Raw genomic sequence first — 12,479 nt, 5'->3', positions numbered from 1 at the left:
CTCTGGTCCTCTCTGGGGGTTTGCATCGTGGGCTCCATCTTGCCCCCTGGAGGGGGATCATGGCAGAGGGGGAGGGAAGGGGTGGGGCATGCTCCTAGCCACCGTGTGGCTGCATGTATCACACAGCCTCCAGGCCCCTCCCTGCACCTGCAAATGCTGTCATGCAGTTTGGCCCAACACAAGCCAGTTCACTCCCTCTCTGTCATGCCTTGGTGCCTAAAACTTACCATTAGGGATTATTTCCTTTGGGTTGTTAGTGCCTGTTATAATTGGGCTGCCTGCCCTCCCCATGTTTGCTTTCCCAGCACTGCCTGCTGGAGCAGTGCGGCCTGTGGGGCTACTCACTTAGGTGTGGTGGGGACAAGGAGCTAGGAAGGGACAGCAGGGGCAGGAGGGCCAGGCCTCCCACTGTGCCTGCCCCAGATCTAGGCCCAGTGCTATTTCTAGACCCTGCCAAGCCCTCCTCCCAGAACTTGTGCTCCGTGTCTCCCCTACCCCAGGCCCCTACCTCAAATACCAACCCTGGGCTGCAGTGAGCCACCTTCCTCCAGCTTCCCCGAGCCCTGCATCCTGCCCACTCCCAGTCACAGCCTCCAACCGTCCTGACCGAAGGGACCCCACACGCACACACCAGGCCTCCTTATGTCTCAGCTCCCCAGGTTTGGCCCTTCACAGCTGTGGGGCCTGACCGTCTGCAGGAGCGGGGCAGGGCCCATCCACCCCCGCCTCCGCTCCTGCGGTGGAGGCGGAACCCTGTTGCCCGCACCTTTGGGTTCCCTTCTACTGGGCAGCCCCTGCATTGGCGGCAGAGGTGTTGCCAGCTTTCCGAGGTCTTCCTTCAGGTGGCACTACCTGCCCTCTGCTTGCTGCTCCTTCCCCCTCCTCCCTCGGCTTGGAGCGTGATGGACTGGACGAGAGCGCCACCCCAGACCTCGAGGACAAGGGCCACGCCCAGAGGAGCAGTGAGGCCTGCCACCCGGGCCACCCTCCACTGCCGCTCCAGCGCCCTTAGTGGGCCCATGCTCCTCAGAGGCATGTAACTTGCACACCACCCTGCCTGCAGCGCAGCCAGAGAAGTAAAGCCTGGACCGAGGAGAGCCTGGTCCCCTAAGCCCGCCCGCTGCTCAAAGCAGTCAGTGAAGGGGGATCAAAACAGACTCAGCAGTTATTTAAAAATAATAACAGAGTTCTTTGTGAATGTCTGAAAACTCATAAAACCAAACTTAGAGAGTTCTTCATTGTGCTCCAAAGAACATTGAGACTCAGGCCATGGGGAAAATCGGGCTCTCACCCTGGGCTGTGGAAACGTGTGGGTGTGCTGGGGGTCACAATGCCTAGGAGTGCTACTGGCGTGTAGTGGCCAGGAGCCAGACAGCTGCCCACAGGCGCAGGATAGTCCCACACAACGCCCAGCTCTGCCCAAGGCCGGAGGGCCCCTGCTGAGCCACACCGTAGAATTAAAAATGAGAAACCCTACCCAGGACTGGATAGGTGTCTACACAGCAACATTCAAGGACAAACTCAGAGCTTGCCTTCCCAATAAGGTTTTCCCACTATCACTGAATAACGGAAAAACCACCCAAGAGGCTTAGAATTTCTCATATTTAATATTAACGCAAGGAGCTGCATTTGCAGAGCCCGCGTGGGCCCCTGGTGAGGGGCAGGCAGAAGGGAAGCTCCACAGGGGCAGGCCTGGGCCAGACCAGGTCACAGGCACTCAGCAGTTGCTGTCTCAAGAGGTGACTTGGGGATGCGCGAGCAAGCAGGGCCCTCAGCCGCCCTCCTCACAGCCCTCCCACCTTTTTTTTTTTTTTTAGGTTTTATTTATCTATTTATTTATTTATCTTTTTGCGAGGAAGATCAGCCCTGAGCTAACATCCATGCTAATCCTCCTCTCTTTGCTGAGGAAGACCGGCTCTGAGCTAACGTCTATTGCCAATCCTCCTCCTTTTATTTTTTTTCCCCAAAGTCCCAGTAGATAGCTGTATGTCATAGTTGCACATCCTTCTAGTTGCTGTATGTGAGATGCGGCCTCAGCATGGCGGAAGAAGTGGTGCGTCGGTGCGCGCCCAGGATCCGAACCCGGGCTGCCAGTAGCGGAGTGCGTGCACTTAACCGCTAAGCCACAGGGCCGGCCCCACAGCCCTCCCATCTTGCTAAAGGACACTCTTCCCCACCAGGGCAGAGCTCACTCAGTCCCTGGCACACAGCACGCACTCAACACTGTCTGTTGGCTAAGTATACAAGTGTGGGGCTGGGTCTCCCAACAGCTGAGTGATGGGGGACCGAGTGGCTGCCAAGGCCACTTGGGTCCCAAGCCCTAAGATGGCGGTTCCCGTGGCCCCAGGCCACCGGGGCAGCAGCGGAGACCAGTACGCCCACAGCACCCCAACAAAAGGGCGTGATGGCCAACAGGCCCAGCACCCCACGTCCTCGGAACACACAAGCCAGCTGGGTTGTTTCAGCCCACTTTACAGAAGAGACACCTGGGCCCGGGAGGTGACGTGCTGCGCCCACGAGGCACAGCAAGAACTCAGTCTCTTCACGTAACCGGCACTGCTGCATCTTTCTCCCCACAATTAAAACCTGTTTCACGGGGGAGAAATGGCTTGTGTCATGTGAAGAAATACTCATTTTTAGTGCTTTTTATGTGGCATTCAAAGCACTTTGCAGACAGTCCCTCCCAATCACTCGGAGGAGGAAGCCCAACAGGGAGGCAGGGCAGGCCCGCGCACAGCCTCCTCTCAGAGCCGCCCCACCCCGTGGTCACCGGGAGACTCCCCCTACGGGTCCTCCTCCAGGTCCTCGTCAGCCCCCAGCACCTCCACGTGGCTGTAGGACCTCCAGGCCTGCAGGTTACAGTTCTTCAGGATGGTTCCCAGCTGCCTCCCGGGTCCCACTTCAAAAGTCCTGGGGAACTCAGTGCCTTTCCCCCGCTCGTACATGGCGTGCATCGTCTGCTCCCACTTCACCGGGGAGACCACCTGCTGGATGAGCAGCTTCCGGATGTGTTTCGGATGCATGTATCTGTTCCCGTCGACATTTGAGTGCACGGCAACCAGCGGCTTCTTGACGTCGATTGCCTTTAGAACTTGCGCCAGGGGCTCCAAGGCTGGCTCCATGAGGCGGGTATGGAACCCTCCACTAACCGGCAACATCTTGGTGCGTCTGAAGTGATACTTAGAGGAATTCTTCTGGAGAAACTGCAGTGCCTGGAAGAAAAAGCAAGGAGGTTTAAGCCAAGCAATCTTAGAGGAAGAAACACTGAGAGGCCGTCGCCATCGGCATCATCACAGTCCTGTGTACAGAAGGTGCTTCTCTCTCCACATCCGCACACGTCTCTCAGCCTGCACACGACCCAGAGTGCCAGCCTCAATCCAGCTCTCTGTCCCCGTTACTGTCAGTCATACATTCAGTGTCCAGAAGTCCTCCGGGGATCCTACCGTTGGCACGCCCCACCGGGGCGGGGCAGGTGACCAGTGTGGCTGAGAGCTGAGGCGGGGAAACATGTCCTGTCCCGGCACCCATCATTCTCTAGCTCAGTGGCCCCAGGCAAATCAGTCAACCTCTGAATTTTTTTTATCCATAAAATGAGCACAATTTCATCTACTTCGCAAGGGCACTGGGACGTGATCAGGTAGGAGGCATGAAAGTGTCTGATAAACGAAAAGCACTAATAAGTGTTCATTTTTTGACTATAATTCTGCTACCCTTCATAGTTTTTAATAAGCCTGTTTTCTTATTACTCCATAATTTTCAAGATAAAAATTCAGAAGGAGACTCCAAGCCTCATTTCACAATGCGAGTTCTTTCCCATCAGAACCCCTCATCTGGGGTTTCTCTAGAGAAGAAAAGAGCTCTCTCTCCCTGAAACCAAAGCCTTCCCCTGAGGGGCGCCTCAGCTCAGAAGGGGCCTTTGGGGCTAATGGGCCCAAATTTGGAACTGTTTGCAAACATAATTTGCAAATATCTTTAAAATGGTATATTCTTAAGAGAACCTGTGCCCTCAGGGCACAGCCCAGGGCCTGCCACCCTGATGGCCCTCCATTGGGATCTGAAGGGCTTCCTGTGCACTAAACCATTTTCCATGTCCCCCCAGCCTGACACCATCCACGGCCTGTGGAGAGGCCAGGCCAGCTGCTCCCTGAAGATGTAAGGTAAGCCTTAAAATGGTCACAGCAGCTGCATGGCCTCGGGCAATTTTACTTTACCTCTCTGTGCCTCAGTTTCCTCGTCTATAGAATGGGGAAGAACAATAGTTATCTCACGGGGGCATGGAACAAACTCCACTTAGACACGAGTGCTATAAAAGGGTTAGCAATTGTTATCATCTTGTAAACCAAGCCCGTCCATGTCTACTGGAAAAAAATATAACAGGGTAGCTCTTTGTGCCCCCAAGAGGGTAGGAGGGATTAGTACTTTTGGTTGGATGGCGCTCATCCGTCCGTCCTGCCTGCCCAGGCACCGCCAGTGCAGCCTGAGGCCCATCCTGTCCCACCCACCTCTGCCGGGGGTCTGTCTGCTCCACACAGAGGCCGCTCCAGCAGCCTGAGCCTCAGGGCGAAAGGGAAGTGGAGCGGAGCCCAGCACAGCGCACGGCGCCACGTGAGCCACGCCCGCGGGAACTGCTGAGAGGTCTGGGCTGTCTGTCAGTGCAGCAGAGTCTAGCCTGTCCAAACTGACCTGGAGCTTCACGTCCATTACCACCCTCAGTCCATGCCCATTGCACTGAGGGATACACCCCAGGAGCCTCTCTGAACACAGGCCTCTTAGACTCAAGCCCTCCCACCACGCCTGGACCACTCTGATCACGGGCAGCTGTGTGGATGGCTACTCAGCAGCACTTTGGTGTCATTTCAGCTGTCTCCAAGTGCTTTCCATCTGAGGTCTCTGGACTCACCCAACTCAAGACCACAGGAGTCAAGGGCCCAGCCTCGGGGTCCAGAGGCTCCTCTGGGGCTGCCCTTCAGCCCAGGCATTGGTCTAGCAGAGGCCCAGTTTTCTTCACATCAGTTGTTGGATTTGGGCTCCCCTGCTCAGGAGGACCCGTCCTCCGCTCAGCTCTTTGCGGTGGCACTTCCAACAGCACCAAAAGGCCTAACCTGGGAATCCCAGGAGTTGTCATCCAGACCGGATGCCCACCTGTCTGGGAGCCTGTGAGGGAGATTCCTGCCCTGGCTGGGAGGCCCTGCCTGACTCACTTCTGGGCTACTTTCCAAGGCTGTTAATGGGAATGAGCAGCCAGCTCCATGATTCACTTGGGGCCACTGTACCTGATCCTCCCATCATCCCAGAACTGTCACAAGAGGGACCACTCACTGATTCAGAGGAGACACACAAGGCCACCCAGCACACCGGCAAGGCCTTGCAGGGGAAGATGAACTGAGCAGTCCGGGGGAGGCAACACAGATGCCAGAGGGAGAGAGACGAGTTCCCATTGTGCCTCCGCCATCTCTAAGCGGCCCTCTCCCTCTGCCTCAGCTGCCTCCTGTGTAAGATGTGACTGAGACTCCCTTCCGCAGAGCGCAGGACTGGCTCTGGGGACCAGAGCAGATGGGTAAGCACCGGCCCCGTGCCCACAGCCCCCACGCGGGTTCCCGTCTGCACTCCCCCGGCACCCCCCGAGCCAGGCCCTCAGTACAGAACTGCCCTTTCCATCAGGCGCCGCTGCTTCTCTGCTTGGGATGCCCTCCTCTTGGCAAACTCATCCTGCAGGCACCGCCTCCCGGTGCCACCTCCTCAGGCCCCTGGTCGTCAGCCTGACCCTGAAACCAGAGTCATCTGTTCACAGCTGGCCTTCCTCGGATGGCAGGAACTTTGGCTTATCAGTCTGTGTGTCCTTAGCGCTTGTTACATAGGAGCTGCCCGAGAAATCGTGTCTGGGCAAGAGTGAAGGGAAGGAAGAACAGAGGAAAGGAAATCAACTCGGTGCCCAAACAGACACCAAAGAAAGAGCAGGGCAGAGCAACCCTGTAGGAAACAGCTTCTCCTCTCTCTAAGGGAGCATCCGGGTCAGCGGCTGTGAGAAGCCCAGAATACACTACAAGAAGGCCCAGGAGACCATGTGGTCCAGCCCCTTCACATTCCTCGTGGGCTGGGCGATTCGCCCAAGGTCCTCGTCTGTATGAGGTGGAGTGGGGACCGTATCCCAGCCTCCTGCCTCCCTCTGCAGTGCTTGCTCATCACACATTCCCCAGCCCTCAAATACTTCCCAAAGACCTCGGCTCAGCAGAGAGCCCAGTACACTACTGGGGGCTCAAAGGCACGCAACAATTCCAACCTTCTCTACTGGACGGGGGTCTGTGAAGGCTGCTCCCGCCAGCACCAACCTCCAGGTGTCCGGAAATCACCCTGCAGCCAGGAAAGAGGTAGTTGGACACCTCGCACACGGGGTTCTCTATGCCCAAAGTCTTGCAGTGCTCCCGGGCTTCCAAACAGGCGAAGGTGAACTTGGTCTGAGGCTGACCGAGGACAGACAACATCCCACTGGGGATGGCTTCCGAGGCTTCCTGCATGGCCTCAGCACGGATTTTCACTGCATACAGACCTGTCCAGAGAGAAGCGCATTTGGGAAAATCAGGGCACGTAATGGAGGGAAGCCCAGACCTGACAGACAAAGCATGAGTGCCACACTGCGTGCTAGAGACCCTGACACTGGGATTATCACAGTCCATGGGCCACAGCTGCACGTATCTGTGTTGACTACATAGACAAAGGTGGTACCACTGTCATCAAAAGCAGGGTGCTGTCCTTGGCACAATACAAACTAACCACAGAGCTTCCTGCCTTACAGCCGGCCCAGTATAGGACTCTGGTTCTCAACCAGGGGTCATTTTGCCCCCAGGGCAGTGTCTGGACACATTTTTTGATTGTTACAATGGGGAAGGGGGTCTGCGCTACTGGCATCTGGTGGGTAGAAGCTAGGGATGCTGCTCAACATCCTACAGTGCACAGCCCCCCAAAAACAATGAATTATCTGGTCCAAAATGTCCACAATGCCGCTTCTGAGAAATCCTGGTGTAGGGTGAAAAGGAACAGACTTTGAGCTGCACTGCTTTGGGCAAGTCATGACCTCCTTCCAGGTCAAAGTTTTAGATAGTAAAATGAGGATAATTTCTAATCTGCCTGGATTGTTGCAAAAAGTGGGTTTTATTATTAGTTTATTATTTAAGAGAAATCGTGTTGGAGAGGAAAAACAATTAAGAGCCATCAGATACCTGGAATGATGTACAAATTCACAAACTGGTACCTGAATTTCGGTAACACATAATTATCATAAATCAAGCACCACTGCCCTCAATTAGAGCTGGAGAACCTGACACTGCCAAGGCAGACCAACTAAAGCGCGGGCTCCTGTGTCCGTGTGGCTCAGGTGCAAGGTGAGAGGACAGGGCTGTGCCCAGGCAGGCAGCTCCAATGATCGTGACGTAAGAATGGCCTGTAACTACTGGACACCCATCATCCTGGTCCTGGGTCTGCTCCCTGGGGGGAGGGAGATGACCAGACCAAGGAGAGGTTAAGGGACCAGTCCAGGGTTTGATGGGACAACAGAGAGGGTCTGAGGAGCAAATCCTGCACCCTGTCTCTCTAACACATCTCCATTCACTCGGCACTCACATACATTTGTACTGGACGCTTAGCCTCCTTACACAAGTGGAACTGTGGAGCAAATACATTAAGAGCCTGTGGTAGGAAGTAAGAGAACACATAGGAACGTGGAGAAAGCAAGTGGAAATCCTCCCATGCAGGCATTAAATAACTATGCAAAATGCCAAGTGAGAAAAGTGAACATAGAACTAGCCCTGGTGGTCTAGTGGTTAAGATTTGCCGCTCACCCCTGTGGTCTGGGTTCGTTTCCTGGTCGTGGAACCATACCACCAGTCTGTCAGTTGTCATATTGTGGTGGTGGCTCACATAGAGAACTAAAAAAACCTAACAACTAGAATACACAACCATGCACTGAAGCTTAGAAAAAAACAAAACTGAAGAAAGAATGTATATATGCTATAATTCTATAAATTATGTACACATAAAACTATGTATAAAATAGTTTTATTAGGATGTGGAAATATGAAACTTTTTTTCATTTCCTTAATAGTGCTATTATGTTTTAAAAAACATTGAGGTGAAATATAAATATAAAAATACATAAAATATAACCAGTTTCAAGTGTATAATTCAGTGGTATCTGTTGTACTCATAAGTTGTGCAACCACTAGCTCTGTCTAGTTTCCAAACTTTCCATCACCCCATACAACACCCTGTACCCTCTAAGTAATCACTCCTCATTTCTCCCTCCCTCCACCCCTGGTAACCTTTAATCTGTTGTCTCCATGGATTTGTGTATTCTGGACATTTCATATAAAAGAGATTACACACCACGTGACCTTTTGTGTCTGGCTCCTTTCCTTAGCATGTTTTTGAGGTTCATCCACATTGTAGCATGTATCAGTACTTTGCTTCTTTTTATGGCTGAATAATATTCCACTGTATGGATATACCACCATTTGTTTATCCATTCATCTCATGATGGATATGTGGATTGTTGCCACCTTTGGGTATTATGAATAATGCTGTTATAAACATTTATGTACGGGGCCGGCCCTGTGGCTTGGTGGTTAAGTGCGCGCGCTGCGATGCTGGTGGCCCGGGTTCGGATCCCGGGTGCGCATCAAGGCACCGCTTCTCCGTTCATCCTGAGGCCGAGTCCCACATACAGCAACTAGAAGGATGTGCAGCTACGACATACAACTATCCACTGGGGCTTTGGGGGGAAAAAATAAAATAAATAAAATCTTTAAACATTTATGTACAAGTTTTCTGTGTGGACATATGTTTTCATTTCTTAGGTATATACCTACAGGTAGAACTATTGGGTCATATGGTAATTTATGTTTAAATTTTTGAGGAACCACCAAACTGTTTTTCACAATGGCTACACCATTTTACAGTCTCACCAGCAATGTGTGAGGTTCCTATTTATCCACATCCTCACCAACACTTATTATTTTCTGTTTTTTGTTCTGTTTTTTTAAATTAAAGCCATCCTAGTGAGTATGAAGTGGTATTTCACTGTGGGTTTTTTTTTTTTTAAACATTTTATTTATTTGTTTTTTCCTCCCAAAGCCCCAGTAGATAATTGTATGTCATAGCTGCACATCGTTCTAGTTGCTGTATGTGGGACGCGGCCTCAGCATGGCTGGAGAAGCGGTGCGTCGGTGCGCGCCCGGGACCCGAACCCGGGCCACCAGCAGCGGAGCACGCGCACTTAACCGCTAAGCCATGGGGCCGGCTCACTCACTGTGGTTTTGATTTGCATTTCCCTAATGGTCAGTGATGTGGCATAACTTTTCATGTATTTATTGTCCATTTGTATATGTTCTTTACAGAAATGTCTATTCAGGTCCTTTGCCCATATTAAACTATAAGCAAAAATGTTTTAACTATACACAAAAAGCTTAAGAAGTGAAACTGATATGGCTCAAGATCAAATTCATTTACTCTTTTTCATTTAATGATTATCTGCTGAGCTTCTACCATGTGACAGGCACTGGAAGGGTGTGAACAGACTAAGAACGCACGGGACAGTGGGAGAGACAGCCAAGCAAGCAGATTTCATGAGATTACAAAAAGAAAGGAAATCCCAGATGACCCTTCAGGCTTAAAAGGGAATCAAGGTGAAGTCTGGCCCTTGGGTTCCAGTGTCATCCCCATTCATGTGCTCCCTTCTCCAGAACCATTTTTGGCAATGTCCCTTGTCCCCAGTGAGCCCAGCAAGACAACACCCCTGCACAAAACCAAACCCCTTTCTGTGTACCTTCAGAAAATTCCATGGCTCCAGCAAACACCAGGGCTGCAAATTCTCCCACACTGAATCCAGCAGCAGCAACACAGTTCTCAATCACCTGCAGTGACAGATGCAGAACGTGAGGCCAAGATCTCAGGGGAGCTCAGTCAGGGGCTCTGCACTTGAGAGCTGGCAAGGGGTTCAGCGGCTCAGTGAGCCAGGCTCCACCGGCCCAGGGCTCCAGCTGGAAGACCACACAGGGAAGAGGCCTTGGCATCACTGATCCAGCCCCTTTACCGATGAGGGACCTCCCCGGCAAGGCCAGTTAAAGCCCGCTGGCTGACTCGTGGTGGAGCTGGGACTCCAACCCAGGGCTCTGGATTCTATGGTCTCTGCCCTGGGGCCACCTCTCAGGCCCCATGGTGCCAGAGGAAGCTAAGCATAGAAGTTAAGAGTGTGACTTTCAGAGTCACAGAGAGTGGGACTGATTCCTAACTTGAGAGAGTTCCCTAACCAATCTGAGCCTCAGCTGTCCCATCTGTGAAATGGGGGAAAGAGCAGGACCTACCTCACCGGGCTGCTGAAAAAATTACATGAAGATAATGTCTCTAACGTGCTTAGCACAGACCTGGCCCAGGGTAAGCACTCAATGTTATTCATGACTCAACAGGCCCACAGAACCAACCCTTTAACATCACTGAGTCTCCTTTCCCCATCCACAAAATAACAGGACCGACCTCACAAGGTTGTTATAGGGTGAAATGGCATAAAGGATTTAAAGTACTAGTTTAACGTTTACTCTTTTCATTTAAGGATGACGTTTAATCCCTCTAAAATCATTTCGTAATTAGATGATTAAGGATCATTTAAAATCGCAGCCCAGCCCCGGACTCCCCAGCCTCTTTCTCTGCTCTATTTTCCTGTCCCTTTTCATCTTTAACATGCTTTGTAATTCACATCGTATATTTGTTTATTATCTGTCTCCTTCTCCTAAGACGCAAGCTCCCCGAGGAAGGGGATCCTCGTGTTGCGCACGCCCGTATCCCCAGGGCCTGGCAGAGTGGGAACTCGGGGAGAGTCTGCCGCGGGGAGCCGTGGGAGCACGCCGGCCTGGCGGCGAGAGCGCGGGCAGGGCCCGTGTGCCCGGGCCCCGGGCCTCACCGCGGGCTGCAGGTGGTGCAGCTTCTCGACGGCGGCCAGCGAGGCCACGAAGACGGCGGGCTGGCAGTGCGCGGTGCGGTCCAGGGCCTCCTGCGGCCCGCGCAGGCTCAGCTCCAGCAGGTCGTAGCCCAGCACGCGGCGCGCGGCGGCGTAGAGCTCGCGCACGCGCGGGTAGCGCAGCAGCCCGCGGCCCATGCCCACCGTCTGGCTGCCCTGGCCCGGGAAGAGCAGCACCGAGCACCCGCCCGGCAGCCGCCGCGCCGCCGCCTCCGGGGGCCCCCCCTCCGCCGCGCTCGCCCCCCGCAGCAGCTCCGCCACGTCCACCGCGCCCGGCGGGGGCGGCGGCAAGCGGGAGGCGCCGCGGCGGCAGCCCGCGCCCCAGCGCCGGGCCCACGCGGCCCGCGCCACCCGGACGTCCATGGCGAGGACACGCGCGTTACCGTGGCGACCGAGGCCAGAGTGCGGCGGCGCGGCGCCGTCCCTGACGCATTTCCTGCCGGGCGAGCCGGGACACCCGGGGGCGGAAAGAAAGGTTCCGCAGTTAGCGGTTCCGCCCCGGCTCCGAGGCCCTTCACCGCGGCGTGCCGGGGGTCGAGAGGGACCCGTGCGCTTACTTACCCCCCCGGAAAGAATAAGACACGACACCGCCACGATGAGCCCTTAAAATACTCACTGAATAAACAACGCCACGCAGTGTAGGATTCGCTCTTTCCGCCTGGCGTGTGCGTCCCGGTTCTTGCTCGTGTTTGATGCTCCAGCGACCCTGCACTGAGCGGGATGCCGTTCCCCTACCAGGCTGCCTGCAAACCGGGCGCGGCGCCGCGCAGTGACCGCGCAGTAAACGCTCATTCCCCTGAACAGAGCCCGGGCTGTTGCTCAGACATGAGCTCACTGGAGTCCTCACGGCAGCGCTGGGATGCGAGGTGCTGTAGCCTCAATGTGCAGGTGAGCAGACAGGCTCGCAGACTGAGTGACAGGTGGTTAGCGACAGAAGGGGGGTTGGAAACGGGGGCGATGCGGCTTCGGAGCGGTGGTGTGAGGCTGGTCAGAGAGAGAGAGACACACACACACCCCTCATAATGAGAACGATCCAGGCAGAATCACATCAGCAAACCTCCCTCAGTGAGTTTGTCTTAAGACAAGAACCAAATGAACAGAGACCTAACTCTCAGGACACCCACGCAGCCTGGCTTTTGACAAGGAAAAGTGGAAATAAGCTGCTGAGGAGGAGGAGATGAGTTCAGTGAATGATGGCAAATCTATTCAATGCCGAGGTCACAAAAGATATGGAGGAGATTTTCAGGTTAAGACATGAAGAGAGTACACGCTGCCTCCAGAAGCCCATAAATCCACAGGAAAGGAATCTTTTCAAGAGAAATCCACAAAGACAGGGAGTACAGGAAAGGGGGGCCCAGCAATAGACTCTCTGGAAGCTGGGAAGCAGGAAGACCCGTATTACCTGACTTAGCTCCAGATAGCCACATTCCTCCTGACACTGGGGAAAGCTGAGAACCAACCCTTATTCAGACAA

General features: G+C 53.9%; 1 protein-coding gene across 1 annotated transcript; it reads right to left on the bottom strand.

The window, feature by feature from the left end:
* Nucleotides 1-1,588: 1,588 nt before the first annotated feature.
* MCAT (malonyl-CoA-acyl carrier protein transacylase) lies at nucleotides 1,589-11,368 on the bottom strand. Its single transcript, XM_004437960.3, has 4 exons — nucleotides 10,949-11,368; nucleotides 9,818-9,905; nucleotides 6,330-6,547; nucleotides 1,589-3,212 (listed from the first exon to the last, which is right to left on the bottom strand). The coding sequence occupies exons 1-4, from the start codon at nucleotides 11,366-11,368 to the stop codon at nucleotides 2,784-2,786; spliced, it is 1,155 nt and encodes a 384-aa protein (XP_004438017.2). The 3' UTR covers nucleotides 1,589-2,783.
* Between the last annotated feature and the right edge of the window lie 1,111 nt (nucleotides 11,369-12,479).

Source organism: Ceratotherium simum, chromosome 25 (genome assembly GCF_057802395.1).
Source record: "Ceratotherium simum simum isolate JZ-2026a chromosome 25, ASM5780239v1, whole genome shotgun sequence".
Taxonomy (NCBI): Eukaryota; Metazoa; Chordata; class Mammalia; order Perissodactyla; family Rhinocerotidae; genus Ceratotherium; species Ceratotherium simum.
The sequence above is the reverse complement of the archived record's forward strand: the minus strand, read 5'-3'. Positions and strand labels throughout refer to the sequence as shown.

What these genes read in the sequence shown, in the direction of transcription:
- MCAT (XM_004437960.3), bottom strand. Translation starts at nt 11,368, where the DNA reads ATGGACGTCCGGGTGGCGCGGGCCGCGTGGGCCCGGCGCTGGGGCGCG. An exon ending in TGCACCACCTGCAGCCCGCG is followed by an intron (nt 9,906 to 10,948) that starts GTGAGGCCCGGG and finishes CTGTCACTGCAG; the next exon opens with GTGATTGAGAACTGTGTTGC. An exon ending in TGATTTCCGGACACCTGGAG is followed by an intron (nt 3,213 to 6,329) that starts GTTGGTGCTGGC and finishes TTTTTCTTCCAG; the next exon opens with GCACTGCAGTTTCTCCAGAA.